General features: G+C 41.2%; 1 protein-coding gene across 2 annotated transcripts in view; it reads right to left on the bottom strand.

The window, feature by feature from the left end:
* The window catches only part of osbpl8 (oxysterol binding protein-like 8), a 75,411-nt gene that overhangs the window by 21,047 nt on the left and 38,704 nt on the right, over positions 1 to 15,660 (bottom strand). For both annotated transcript variants that reach the window (XM_061075660.1, XM_061075661.1), the window contains exons 4-5: positions 14,373 to 14,409; positions 11,437 to 11,607 (exon numbers count right to left, since the gene is read on the bottom strand). In XM_061075660.1, the coding sequence (XP_060931643.1) occupies positions 11,437 to 11,607; positions 14,373 to 14,409 (208 nt within the window). The remainder of the gene's footprint in view (positions 1 to 11,436; positions 11,608 to 14,372; positions 14,410 to 15,660) is intronic.

Raw genomic sequence — 15,660 nt, 5'->3', positions numbered from 1 at the left:
CATCAACCATTCGTCAGACAAAGCGTCAATCCTGAATGTGATAAAGATAGAGTAGACGCAGACTCTACTGTGGAGGATATGTGGGTGTAAACAAACAAGGAAAGTATGAGAAGGTACAACAGTAAATGCAGCCTGCCAGCGCCAGCTGTCTCCTGCAGTTTCTCTTAGAGCCGGTGCCAGTTAGCAGAGTGACTACAATAAGAATGAATGGAGCCAAGAGTAGGAGCTGACTGAGAGAAATACATCATGACTCAGACAATGTCTCGCAGCTCGAGATATTCATATTGCTGGAGGAGGTGCAGCTTTAGAGGGGCCAAAAGGTCGTCAACTCAAAGGTCTGAGGAGAGAAAGACGATGAATCACACCGTCTCCGTCCTTGTCAGCTGCTGCTGCTGCTGGGGCGCCCTTGAGCAAAGCAGTGACATGGCAGAGCTGCTCAATGGCAAATAGCGGGGGGATGAAGGTTGCACCAGGTCGCATGAATGTGGATTTCTGCAATAACAGTGTGGCAGTGTGCAGGTGAAAAGTGGCATCTAAGCACAGTCAGCCTCTGCTGGATTAATAACAGTCATCTGCGGAGGTGGAGCAGAGAACATCCACTCTGTCAACGCTCCAGTGGCTGCCAGCTGTCTGCCTCCAGGTTAGTCCTTTTCAGCAGCACCAACAAAGGTGGAGGCAGAGATTTCACAAACGAACACTAAACTGATTTAATCCTAAATGTTCTGGGGGAATTTGGTGCACTTCTGAAAAATGCAGGATGAGGATTATCACTACACTCTCACAGAGCTGTCACCGGAACCTGACTAACAGAAAGACTGACAGCTGAGCTGAGGCCTGAGCCCTGCGTCATCCATCTGACAGTTTGTACCATCCTGGTTTACCTCTGTCGTCCATAAACGGTTATATGTTTCATTCTCTAACTGCAGGGAGAGACAAGAGAGTCCTTGAAGTGGGGGGGTCACTCTGACCAAATAGTCAAATCATTTCAAGCTGAAATTATTCTGTTTTAGGTTCGATGACACTAGTGTGACTTTTAACAAATGATTTTCTTATGTAACAGAGTTAAATCTACATTTACCATTGTCTCTATGTTCTCTCAATATTTCAGATAAGGTGTTGTTTACACCCTTGTTAACAAGCTGGAAGTCTTCTTCTTCACAAGATTTGGTGGCACATTGTCACACCCCTTTTCCTGTTATCTCCCCCAACCCTTGGTCTATGGAATGACATGAAACAGGCTAAGGGAATATGCAAATCGAATATGGAAAAATCATATCACCCCCTCTCTATGATGAACGGTTTTCTACCAATCAACATCTATCAACATTTTGCTCTCAGAGTCAAGATGCAACTTCATTTGAACTAATTCATAGTGAGCACATCTATGCTGTTACAATGAAATTCTAAACAACACAATGCATTAAAAGCATTGGGTCCATGAAAGCCATATATCCTGATGTACGGATTTTAAGTTTTCCATGCAACTTTTTTGATGCAAACATTTAAAAATTTCCCTTTAGTTGAAAAAAGTTTGAAGCAGTAAATCTGTTAAGTCATTCAGGCACTTCTTATGTAAACCCCATTCAAATTCACTCTCTGAAATACAAGAGCGGCAGCCCTGAATCAGAGGAGTTCAGACAAGCTTATACAGATCACCAGAAGCCTGTTAATATTCAGTTTGAAATTCACAATCAAACGTGCATCTCAACAAACACAGTCATGCTTCAGTACTCCAAATTAGATTTCACTTTCAAAGCCAAAGCTACACACATACATGTCAGTCATTAGGTAAAACTAGAGGGTAAACCTATGGGCAAGCAACACTTCCCAGAGGGGAGCTCTCTCTCCGTAACACCATCGGAACACCAACCTGGCAGCGACATGGGTGACAGCTCGTTATAGCCCCCGAAGGAGGCATTGCGGATGAGTTTGCGTCCGTCCGGATGCGGCGGTCGAAGCGATGCTGTGGCGCCACACGTGGAGAAACGGCGACGACTCAGCAGGCCCTCCTCCTTCATCATGGGGCCGGTGCGCAGCTCCCTTGTGGGGAAGCCGGGAGGGAGGGACGCGGGTGTGGGGAAGGTAAGGAAACTCAAAAGAGTAGAAGGGTCGAGGTACGGGGGAGTCAGGGGAACAGTCCGATCTGTCCCACGCAGATATCGTGTGAGTGAGGAAAGCAACAAAGACACTCACAAACAGACACACACACAGTAGCTCAGACAGCAGTCGCCTAGGCAGTGCAGTACGCTGCTCTCCTCTCCTCTATGCTTCCTTCAACCAACAGCTCCCTTCCTCCCTCACACACAGTCTCTTTCTCTCTGCGAGTGTGTGTGAAAGCAGCAGCCTCCAAGTACTAAATAACGAATAAGCTGAGCCCCTCCTACTCCCTCTCCTCAGGATGGGCAGGAGAGCTGCATCTTAGCTCGAAAATATCCCTTATGTTCCATATCTCATCTTTCTATTCAGTTATATCCCTCTCGCTACATATTTTATTCATTATTATAGATCCAAAATGGGCACTTCACTGCTTTTCAACCGTATTAATGGATTAGTCATGGGGTGGTGTGTCTATGACGTCTAGGGTACTTATAAATATTTTCTAAATATTAGCCGAGCTGAATTTAGTGTCTGTATTCACTCCTCTGACATCAGCGGATGATGTTAGGAAAATTCAGGGAGGCTTTGTACACAACAGCTGTGGAAATTTAAAATCAGATTTCAGTTAAATTCTTTTTCCCAAATGGGCAAAAATCTTTGCTCAACATAACCATAGCACTTGTCAGAGTCTGGACAGGAGTTCTACTGTATGAGTCACAGAATAAAGATGAGTACGTGCACCAAGCGAAGCATAAACTCAAGCTGCTATTGATATTATTGCCTTCCAGCAGGAATGGACAGAACAACTGGAAACCACACGAGCACCAAATCATGTTTTTGCAGTTTAGGAAATTCCTTCTTATTTTTCTTTTTAGTATGGAGGCATGTTATGTTTTTTCTATTGTTGTATTATGTCTGAAGAAGAGGTCCCGAACATTTTCGATTGAATACGATTTGGCTGCAATGCTGTTTACCACTAAGGCTCCAGAAGTGTTTTGTGGATTCAGTCACTTGGATGGAGAGAGAATAAGTATTACCACATCGGAGGTCCACTGGACCATAAAAAAACCTTGACTATTTTACCATCACCGGCAGGCTGTATTGTTCAAATGTCTCTCCTATGACAAACACATAAGTAATGCTTGCTATGTTTGCTTGATTTCTGTGGTGAGCAGAATTCAATTTGAACCTAGTAAATGTAAGCACCGTATTTAATCTCCATTCAAAGAAACACTGGTTTTGTTTGGCTCTTCACAGGTTATGACTCAATGGCCTATATAGACCAGATATTTAATAATATCCACATTAACAGCAGTGAAATACCCCTTCAAGATAACTGTATACACACCCTCCTTCCTCTCCCTACTAGCCACACTACATTGAGCTTACAAACTGTAAGTGCTACGGAGACAGCTGTCGTCAGACCAGAGAAACACAACCACTCAAACACACACACATACGATCACACAACATAAACTCTATTGAGGACAGTAGGAAGCACTTTATAACACCAGCGCTCGGATGATTCCAACGCATAACAAATTTCTTCCAATCACAGGCTTATGTGACCAACCCGGTCAGTCAAAATTTAAATTCAACCCAGTATAAATCATATTCACATAGCAATACTAACTACTTCCTATGACCACTCAAAGTGTTTTACAGTACAGTGTTAGATGAATACCATGGCAACAATTCCTTCTGAGACTGAATACGGTTAAATAGGGCTGATCGCACAGGCATCGACTGTGAGGGAGCAGGTGACACTCACTGGAAGTTGCTTTGTTTGTTGGAGGACACAGTTTCCTACCAAAGTTATCGCATGGTACAAATCTAGCTGTGTTGTAAGGAATAACTGTGGCTCAGACCAGACATTGGTTTGGAATTAGTTTTTTGATTCAGTTATAATGAGTTGTTTCTTTATTTAAAACAAAATAACTCGTTTAGTTGCTGTGGCGACGGCCATAAAGGATAATTGAGGTAATCTGGGTTGTACCAAATGACGACAAAGTGTGCGCTGGAAAAAATAATTCGCCAAGGACAACGGTGGGTAATGCATTCTTTGCAGGAATGAAAAGACTTGGCATTGGGCCTTATCTTTGAAACCCAGTCTCTGAGGCGCATTGTCTGCTGTTGATATCCCTCCACAGTCCACTGGCATCTCCATCTTCCCTTTCAGCTAACGTGCCCTTTTCTACTCTGTCATTTTAGCCACTCCAAATGCAATCTCCTGGCATCGGGTCAAACCATGTTACCAAGTGGCCACAGAGACGTTTCATCCCAGATAGCTTCAAGAGGTAAACAGTGCAATCCCTTTCCCTGAAGCCGAATGATGAATACAAAACTGGTAAGTCAGCAGCTTTGACCTCCTCTGCTTTAATTAACAAAGGTAATTAGGATGTTCTGTGTGTATAATGCAGATCCCAGATCTAATTAACCCTCTCGCTGGAAAAGTCCATTTCTTCTGGTCCAATGGCACATCGGCTAAGTTTAGCCACCATCTGGGGCGTTTCTCAAGTAGGAAGTGATTCTGGCCAATCCTTACCTTACCACCTTCGCTAACAAATCCACAGTCAAGAATGGCATTAACCTGCTGTCAACAGTCCTACAATTAGCTTTTCCCTATGACCACAGGTTTTGCCATCTGTCTTCCTGCTAATAATACATTTTTGTTATAAAAAATATTACATTTTATTAAACCTTCTCTAACAAGCATTCTTATCACAAGGACGTGAGAAGGAACCATCAGTTATGTATACAACTGTGTGAGCATTGTCTGAATATCAGCTCTTTGGCACGACTGGCCAGATGGAGTTACTTATGTGCCACGCCTATCTGCTCCACCACCCGATGTCTCATGTGTCTCAGGTGAGCTGGTGTCAGGTGTATAGGGAGTGCTGCTATGCCAAGCAGACAAACGTACGTGGAAGAGTGAGGATCTACAGCTGCCCTGTGGAACAGCAATTCAACACACGGATCCTCACCAAAGGGGCCGGGGTTATTTCTGTATTGAAAGTTGATTTAGATTCGTTCTGAGTTACATTACGTTTACCACGGAGTGACCCTTTCTTACATGCTGTGCTTTTCTTGGAGACAATGACAAGAGTACAAAAGTCAGGTCATGTACTGAGTACTGAGTGTAATGTTTTTTGTCTCTGAATCCAATGTTTTATGGTCACGATTCATCTAGAACCAGCTCGGCCTTGTCCCAGGTTACATTTTTACAGTATAACGATTTTGTAAAATCTCAATGGAGAAAATGAATGGGGGAAATACTTTCAAAACCAGTTCTGGAAGTGGACGGTCACTGTTACTCTCAACAGCCATCAGCCATTAATGTAGTTTTAAGATGCTAGGATGTTAGCATTCTGTTTTCAAACTGTAGCCTCACAGAGCTGCTAAGATGCAAGTAGACCTGCTATTAATTGCAATTTATTGCAAGTTTACCACGAAAAATGTAAAATCTCTTCATCAGTTACAGTCAGTTCTGGTTGAGACCAAAACAAAGCTTTCTAAGCTTTTTCTTTTCAGCTGAACAGTAAGAAACTGTTTCATCATAACAACACTGACAGACTGAAGTCACCTGAGGATAACAATCTGTCTCTGTAGCTGCAAATCCCCTGCTGACAAAATGTGACACAGTAACCCATAAGTTGCAATTCACTGGATACCAAGCATGTATACAGTACATACTGTGTGTCACATGCAGAAAAACCTCCCTAGTCTTACATAAAGCGTCCAAGGAAACCCTGTAAGCCTGGGATTAGCTTTGGAACAAAGAGGCTTTTTGAACGCTGGCCTACAGGCATCTTCTGCTGTACTTCTCTCCTGTTAGACTCACTGCCACAGTCGAGGCTTTTTAAGAATCAACATCCTCTTTTCTGTGCACATGACATTTTTGGTGCGTAAAAGCAGTTTAATCTTAGAGCAGTCTTCCTTCTGTCCTCATCACACAGAAAATGCACACATGTAGAAGCATAACACAGAAAGCAACAAGCGAGTCATCATAGTGAAAAGGAGGTGGGTTTCATATGAGCAGGGACAACCAGGACAAAGGGGGGGTTAAGGGGTCGTGCTAGCTGAAACACTAACAAGCACTATTTTGACAACAGCATGGTACCTCTTTTCTGAAGCTTCCGTTCAGGCTAAAGCCCGTGTGCTAAGGTCAAGTGCTGACAGCAGTCCAATCTCCCATATCATGCTAAAATCACTTGTGCTTTAGATCCAGATCATGTCAGTCCAAACAAGCCTCCGGCCGTCCGAGCAGAGCTCAGACCTCAGGGCCGAGATATTGTCCATCACGTCGCGTCCTGTCCTCCTTCACTTCCACAGACTCTTCCTTATCTATGGTGTGTATCTCCACCATCAAGCCCTCTCCCTCTTAGCACTCAGGCCTCCAAGGGCTCAGCTGCTCATTGGACTAGAGCATAGGTGGAAGAAAAGGACACCGGCCTGGCAGTGGCTGAGTGTGCAGATAAGACCTGCCCCTTCCATGTTATTAACCCTGTCTGACAGGGTATAATCCCAGAGGCTGATCTTAAATCCGCACTGACCCCACCTGCTTTCTCGCTTTTGCACTCCTTTGCCTTTCATCTCACCCCTCTTCTATATATATAAATATATATCCCAAATCTCTCCATTTCCTCTGAAATCTCTTTTTAAATTCTCTCCCTATCTTATCCTCTGCACTTGTGTCTCACTCTGCAGTACAGGTAGACATTGCATTTACCTAGAAAGAGGGTCAAGGTAGCAAAAGGTGTTTAAAGCGAGAGCGGCTTATGAGCCACTTGAAGAAACCTTATTAAACAACCTCCTGGGTTTATTTTTGTTCCCAGTGAATCGTGAGGAAAAAGAAGACTCACGTAACAGCCAGACAACAGACACCAGTGTTTGTCTATGCTTACGTGATGATGCAACTAAACTCAGATTAAAATAAATGAAAAAACATGTCCAATTATGGTACGAGACCAGGGTGAGTCATAAACCGACACAGCAAGGATTTACGATAGAGAACAGTTTTCTCTCTCTACAAAAGCACGACTCATTTTGACAGCAAATGTCCATATTTTAGAATCCGATAACTATATATTGGCCACTATTTTTTATGTGTATATTTTCCTACTGATAAGGATCCCTTAAATTAAATCTTTGTTCTTTAAGATTTTGGATAATAGGTTTCTCTTCAAACAAATTCGATTTTAAGACCTACATCCATTATTGTGTTTGCAAGACAAATCTGCTATAATAGGAGGCAGTGCAACTACAAGAGTTATTGGTGTTTGTTTTTACTGATAGAGATAAAGGAATACAATTTGATACTCATGTTGACTTTGAAGCAATAGTGTGATGTGCTGCAAGAAATTCGAGCTCAATCAACAATGCAAAAGAAATGTAAGAGAATAAATAATTAAAGAGAAAATCAATTCTACTAAGTTGAAAACTTTTAAGCAATGTGTCTCAGTTAGTGATTTAAAACGTCTTAAGCAATGTTGAGATCGATATTAAGATATTATGATGCCAATGACACAGTATTTTGAATACAAAGTTTCTACATCAAAGACCGCTGACAAGTGTATTTAATATAACTGTTGGATATCCTGCTCAGTCCCTATTGTTCAGTAACCCAATTTAAGTTCTAAGATGAAAAAGACAAGACAAGACAAGCTCCCACACAGTCTTAGCAGAACAAAACAAAATTGAATAAGAGGGATGTTTTTCACTGTGTCCAATGGGCAATAAACTGCTGCACTGTACCAATGTGATTGCTAAAATTGGATTTGCAATTTTAAACTCACTTCAGGGAATAAGAACTTTGTAATTGCTTTCAGTAAATGTGTTAATAACAACACCCAAAACACTGATTCTGATTCAGAAGTAAGAGGGAAGATGTGGACTGTGATCAACAAACCCCATGTAAACAAGGGTTTTTCAAAGTGTTTACTATAGTGTGCGTCAATCAGAGGTGAGTCACTTCACTCAAGTAGAGCAATCAAAAGTTATTGTGTTTATATACCTTGAGAAATTATCCTCTATAAATCATGGTTATTGTTCACTGAGCGGCATCGACTCACTAAACTGAGCTGTGGAAAATAACTACGAGAATTAAGCATCGATCTTTCCACCTCGGTTGTTAACACAATGCTCCTCTCAAACTGAGAAATAACTCAGAGTGCAACAGTCAATCCTGTAGTGATTCTGTGGAATACAGCTCAAAACCCACACTAAAGATTTAAAGTCTATTGTTACCGCAAACTTTAAACTAAAGAAAATGTCCCAGTCTGTTACACATTGATTAAGCACACAAGGCCATCACTTTGAAACGAGACTAAGAGTGAGCTGGTGTAAAAATCAGTTGCCATGGATACAACATTTTGGGCTGCAGGGAGTCGAGGGTCAGAGAGAGCTTTCATGCTGCCGTACTGACTCTTGTTGCACAGATACTTGATGTTTGGGAGGGGAGGTAGATGCACAGACACAAGCCGCTCATGCTGGTATGTTTACTTCTCCTGGATCATGTTTCCACAGCACGCTCTCAGGGAACCAATTACAGTCTTAGTATGCCAATGTAATATGATTCGCGGTGTGCAGCGGTGACGCCAGATGACTGTATGAATTCTGATTGAGTGGATACATTACATGTCTGGTTGATGTTGTTGAAGTTTTTATTGACCCCATCACATATGATTGTTTGTGTATTGAGAATGAATGCATGTACATGCACAGCCGCACACACACACACAAACACACGGCTATGAATCACACTTATGTCAGAGTGCAGTGAGATGACACTGATGAGTCCATTATCTACAACGTAAGAGTAAATTGTGTGATGGCAAACAATGAAGACTGATCCCTAGATTGTCTGATGTGATTACTCCCTCTTGTGGTGGGAAAGTGGCTTACATCTATCAAAAAACTGGAGGGAACAACAGACCAAGATGTCAAAACTACTTCAGCAATACGAGTAGATTACATTCATCTTGGGGTAGTAAAACCTGGTACAGCAGATTTACTGAAAACATTTTGTGAAGACCTTTTTTTGAGCATTTATGAGTCAAAGCACTATTAAGATGTCATCTTTCTGCCTCTTACTTGTGACCTTGAGCTGCCCGGGTTCAAAACTATGAGCCAACAGTTGACAAATATATTTACAATACTGACATGCGGGACTGTATTATGATGGGGAATCGAAAAACCACAATTTTAAGTTAAACAACTTGACTTGTAAACCAATGCAAAATAAGCTTTTTCACCAGGTCCAACACCTAAGTCTGCATGTTTTCTGTGTGAATCCTTGAAAATTTGTAATATCATTCAGCAACACTGGCAGCAGTTGACTAACCACAGAAAATGAACCACAAGGGGGCACTATAACATAAGAAAAAGGTACAAGCAGAATGAAGGGGGTGATGTAAGACCCTGGCCAAATCTACCCTTGAATTTATTTCTCATCAGCTATTCACTTCCTTTTTCATGAGATTCTCTCTCTGCTGTGTGGGGTCGTCCATCATCAACTCTGGAAAGTCCCAAATGAGAGTCTACATAAGAAAAATGATACGCTTTCCAAAAGTGATGTCCTCTTCAAAGCTAACAGTTGAGGATAACAGGGATACATCAGGTGGATAAGGGGAGCTGACATGGTATTTATGATGTATCGCAAAGTACATCAGCTGATACCTGAGCTATTTTGAGTTGTAGGTCACACATGTCCACAGCAGCTCAGTGACTCATGGAACATGAGAAAAAAAGAAATAAAGAGAAGATAAGAACTGGACCATGTAGGTTTACAGCTGTGCCTCAGTGAGATGGACAGAACTGCCCAGCGAGTGTGCATGAGTCATTGTTTCTCCAGCGGGAGCGTCTGGGAAAGGCAAAGACCAAACACTGGCTGGCCGTCCTGGAGCTGGAATTGTCAAAAATCTTCTCTAAAATCCCTTTAAGTTAGGTTAAGATAAAGAAAGCCAGGACAAAGGAAATAGGATTATATCTGTAAGAGGCTCAAGGCGTATGTAGATCTGTTTCAGGAGTTCAGGGGTTAAAACAGACAGAACATGCAGCTTCAGACTGTTAATACTGAATGTTAGAACCAGTCTGCGACCTTTCTGTTAGGAGGCAGCCACTCGGACTGTTCAGCAACCCAATTAATATTCATGCAGTTTATCAAGTCAATCGCTGCAGAGGAAACTGGAGTTCTGCCTTCAGCCTCATAGCAGAGAACCCTTAGTAACACAAAAGGTTTGGGGACATGTACAAAACAGATCGCGAGTTTTCTCTCACTGAATTCACTGGTGGACTTGTAAATCAGCTCCTGTGCTCGTTTTTCTAAACGGAAGCGACTGTGTCAACAGAAGACAGGAAGATTCGTAAAGTCAGACAACTGAGTGAGGAATGTCCAAAAAGCATCGTCACAGAGATTACCAACACAAACCACGATAAGCTACTGGTCAAACCAGACTGAGGCTGTAGCGACCAAAGCCTCTTCTCATTTGTAAGAAAATGACCTTCATACTGACTCTGCCAAGGGGTTTATGTTTTTTAATCCTGTTCGTTTGTTGGTTGGTTTGTTTGTTAGTTTATTAGAAGCATTACAAAAAAAACACTGGTATTTATGAGTGTCTGCAACTATGATGCAGATCCAAATGAAAATGAGAGTCTGGTGTATTTAAATGTTGTTTCATGAGGGGATTATTGGGTCAACTGGGTGCCCTTCTAGTTTTTTTTTTGTTTCAGTCTTAACATTGTCTCACTTAGATGTGAAACATCTGCAGGAAGTGATATGTTTTATCAACAGCAGCTTAACACTGGAGAGAGAACCGCTTCCGACATATTTTCTTCAAGCAAGAAAATCATACTGAGTGTGGAGTGCATTTTGACTCCAGAGGAAATACACGTTACACAGTGATCACCACATCAGTTGTGAGTTTCCATGAACAACAGCAAATAAACAGGACAAATGGAATCAAATGGGAAATGTTCTCACAAAAGTGTTATGAAATACACTGAGAAAACAGGAGAAGTAGAAACACAAGCCCTTCTCAAACAAAGCCAATGGTACACAGGGAAGGACCAGGGAAGCATTTATTTTCACCACATTGCTGTTTTTCCTTCACAATAAGATATTTCAATCCTCTGCACATGTGCAATGAAAAGAGAACGAATGCGAGTGCAGATCATAAAGTTGGATTTTACAGGGTGGGGTATTTAATAAATGATGTCATAAGATAGTACTGTTTGAACAAGGCTCAACCCATGATTATATTCGGCAAACTATGACACAAGTTTACATCAGTAGTTTAACAGCTGGCCCACGTGCTCTAAACAGCCGACTGTCTATCTTACCGTGGCTGTAGCTCACCCCCGGGCTGAGGGTCGAGGGGGTGGAGACATGCTCCCTGTTGGGCGTCTGGAGGCCGGCCTCCTTCTCCCTCTCTTTGTCCCGCTCCTTCACCTGGCGCTGGCTCATCCTGCCTGGGGTCAGAAGGACGGTGTCATCACTGCACACTACAGCAGCTGGAGGAGAGAGAGAGAGAGAGAGAGAGAGAGAGATAGAGAGGACAGAGAGAAAGAAGTGGAGGAAGATTGAAAGGCAGATGAGGTATGAAATAATAATAATAATAATAAAGACATGTTGCAATCTTGGGTGAGATCAGAGAGCATCTCCACACAGCCCCCTGGTGGAGCATTTGTTAGCTGCAGCACTCAGCTTCATAACACATTTAAAAAAAATCATATCCCATTTTTCATCCAAGTTTGATGATGGGAAAGATGTGTTTCATGAGTCCTAATAACTTCAATATGTGTGTATCCCTCATCACCTCTCTATGTCTACTTGGTGATACTGAAACAAGTAGGAGTGTTTTGGTAGTAATGGTTGGCAGAGGGCCCAAATAAATGTATGATGTTTAAACATATGTTTTATCCCTGGTATTAACACCCATCTAAACTATTTTTACGGCAGACTTTTACAAGTGTTTTTCTGCCTAATATCTGTTCACACACATTCAAAGAAGCACTTATTATTTGACAGGGTCTTTAACCTCACCACTGATATAGTTAGTTAAAAGGTTTAATTCACACAGACTCTTTTCTTTTCACTATCACAAATCCATCTACAGGTTTATAAAGACTGATGTACAACTATAAACTTTGGAATTATATGTTAACATCACTTAAAATATTATTGCCCATGAAATATCTAGACTGTGGTGGCCAGCCATATTCTAATTTGTCCTGACCCAGTTTTGTATAATAAATACACACAATCAAACACACGTATGACATTTCTGTTCACAGACCACATTTTTTTCTCATCCAGTCTGAGTATACACGTGTGTACGTGTGTGTGTGTGTGTGTGTGTGTGTGTGTGTGTGTGTGTGTGTGTGTGTGTGTGTGTTAGTGAACTGAGCTCTACAATGAAATACGATTTTTCATATTTAAAAGAGCCAAGGAATAAAATGTATTGGTAAAACTTGATAGTGTCAACGGATAGAAAAATGAGAAGTGTAAAAATGATTTGGTTCATTGTGAAACGTTGCTGGTAAGAGGATGTCAGCTGCGTAGGCTGTGTTTCAATGTGATCAGGAAACATGTATATTCACGCAGCTAAAAGAATGTGACCACATGAGTGCCAGACCTCCGATTGGGTTCTGAGTGATCGCCTTGTTCTCAATGCGTCTTGGGTGCTTTCACAGCAGAACTTCAAGCTGTCGACTTGTGATCGGATCACTCAGGACAGATGTTAACACCCGGTGTGAACAGGGCCTTTGTTTACTGAGGCACACTGAGACAAGGACCTCCTCTCTCCCATGTTGAGAAAATTTGCCTCAAGTTAAGAGACTGCAGATAAGATATTCTCAGTGGCCTTCACAGTACCAGTCTGTACTTTTACTCTCATTAACTGGTGCAAAAAACATCCTCCTCCAACCTTGTCAAGGATAACTATTGAATTCTTTTCTATGTCTTCTTTCAATGATTCTTTCAATGATAAACAAGATGTTCTGTAACAAACATTTTATTTCCAGTTCTATAGAGGTTGATGTTTTACTACACTACTCATTTTATATAACTAGATACAGTCACAGGTGTAAGAAATCAGTTTGTACTATTATTATTTTTGAGAAGATACATATAATCAAGCTCAGTCTGTATCCAATTTGTATCCTCATTGTGTTTTAATTTCCCTCACATGTAAAAATACATGTTTTATATATTGTTTAGTAAACAATTTCTCCTTTCAGTCTTTTGAAAATTACCTTAGCAAGACGAATTTTGTGGAATGTAACTATGAATGTAGGATATTTTTACCCACACCCACACCTACACCCACACCCACAATATATAATATAATCCAGCAGATAAGCAATCAGATAATCCAGGCGTGTCAGCATCCATTCATCCTATCAGACAGTAGTGTGTGTACAGCAGGTGAGTCGTTGTGGGTTTGTGAATGAAGCTTTGCACATGTAATGTAGGTGCACTGTACACCACATATACACAGTGACTCACTTTCCTATAGGGCTGCCAGGCTATACGTAAACCCATGGCAATAATTATTGTGTTATAATTTTGAGGCTTAATATATATCTATACAATGCTTATATGATGCCAAAGCCCAACATAAAACACCTGTAAAATAAATAAAAAATGAGGAGTTAACAAGTTTAAATGTGTGTTAAAAAAATGTGTATTTGTTAAAATTCAGATTCAGTGTAAAAACAGGGTTAAAATTCACACTATGAATTAAGTGTCACAAATATATGTGCTTGAACTTTTAAGTTTTCTGCTTTGTATCTGCACACGGGTCAAAAAAAGCGACACCTCTTTTATCACAATGTCTTTAACACCCAGCCCTTAAAGAGAAGTTACTAAATTTGGAGGCAGAAGCGCTACAGATGTTTTTAAAAAGCAATGAACAAAGTCAGTGTCGCGGAAACTGCAAAAGAATTTGCTCCGTGACAAACTGCAGTTAGTGGTTTATTAATGAGGGTGGCCCTGTGCTCTAAAACCTAAGGTACTGGCAGAGCAATCAATAGTTTAATTGTACTTAGCACACAACACCATGGCAAAGTAATCACATTCGAAACAAGTTTTGTCTGAGAAAATTGTGTGAGATTGGTGCACTACCTGAAAAAGACACTCAAACTAACACTCAAACTAACACTCACACTCACACTCACACTCACACTCACACTCCCTTATGTTCAACTGGCCCCTAAATACGAGCCCTGGCCCTTCCCCTGTGCACTGCCCTTCCCCTGAAAGGTCACTGGCTTACCGGAGGTGGCATGGCTCTCTCTCAACTCTGCATGGGGCTAGCAGGGGGAAAGGGTGGAGACAGAAAAGGGTACAAGCACAAGAGGGAGAAACGTCCATCATGGGTTGACCAGATGTTGACCGGATGTTGGCAGTGGTTGGTTTGTGTGCAGCAACAGCATCAGCAGTGGGAGAAGCCGCAGCCATACGGGACGACGACAAATGAGAAAAGAAAAAGAGGAGACGAGAGACAGAAAACAAAAGGAAAAAAACAAAACATACATTAGTTCAACCAAAATGTTAACGGTGGACACAACTTGACACAATTATGACAACAGATTTGGGTCAGTATGAGGGATAAATACATAAATAAACAAGAGGAATAAATTGCCATTACCACACAGGACACTCATGTAGTTGCACTAGTTTATTTGTAACAGCCAGCCTGACAACACGATTAATGCTCCTTCAATTCATAACAACTAAAGCTGGGTAATGCCAGCAAATTATCTTGGTCTTTTTCTGTATTTTCACTTTTGTATGGCAACCAATAATTCAAATAAAATTGTATTCCTTGTGTCCGATTCAAACAGCAGCAAAAATAATAATTTCTGAGAGACAAATCATTAAATAAATCACATTTGATTGACTGGAAGCACAACATGTTTAGTATTAATATTGAAATTACACTGAAACCATTTAACAATTATTGAAATATATTTAGTTTTAAGTCAAATGACTTTATTAATGTAAAACTGTTTCAGACTCTAGTTTAATCACAAATAATTTGAAGATTAAATTGAGAGGAAACTTCATTTGATTCTTCCCATTAATTGCAAACGACATCTGAAGCCATGCTGACATCTTCGGAGGCTGCAGAGATACTGCAACATTTTGCTTATCTACCCATCTTTCACTAGAAACTTGACTCTGCATGAGACTCTTTAACAAGATCCTAATTTAAACATGACAGTATTGTAATAGGCCGCAGCGGATAAGGTAGAAATCTGACGTCAAAGTTATACCCAGAAACGAGGAAGGATCCCCTAAGTCCCACATCCAAGATGCACAAGCCAGTCAGTGAGGACTAACAACAGGAAACAATGCCAGTGATTGGATATTTCTCAGTTAATCAGGAAGGAGGGGGGGTCAAAATTCTGAGTTGTGATTGGTTAGGACTGTCAGAGCCACTGGCTGAGAGGATAGACAACAGTGAGAGCTGCTTACAAGGCGAGCAGATTAAGAAACTGTCACCGAACGTCAGAGGTCGATAAACAAGGCTTTGTGGGAAGGCATCAACAAAGGGGCTT

The sequence above is a fragment of the Limanda limanda genome, chromosome 1 (genome assembly GCF_963576545.1).
Source record: "Limanda limanda chromosome 1, fLimLim1.1, whole genome shotgun sequence".
Classification (NCBI taxonomy): Eukaryota; Metazoa; Chordata; class Actinopteri; order Pleuronectiformes; family Pleuronectidae; genus Limanda; species Limanda limanda.
This window is presented reverse-complemented; position numbering and strand designations above follow the sequence as displayed.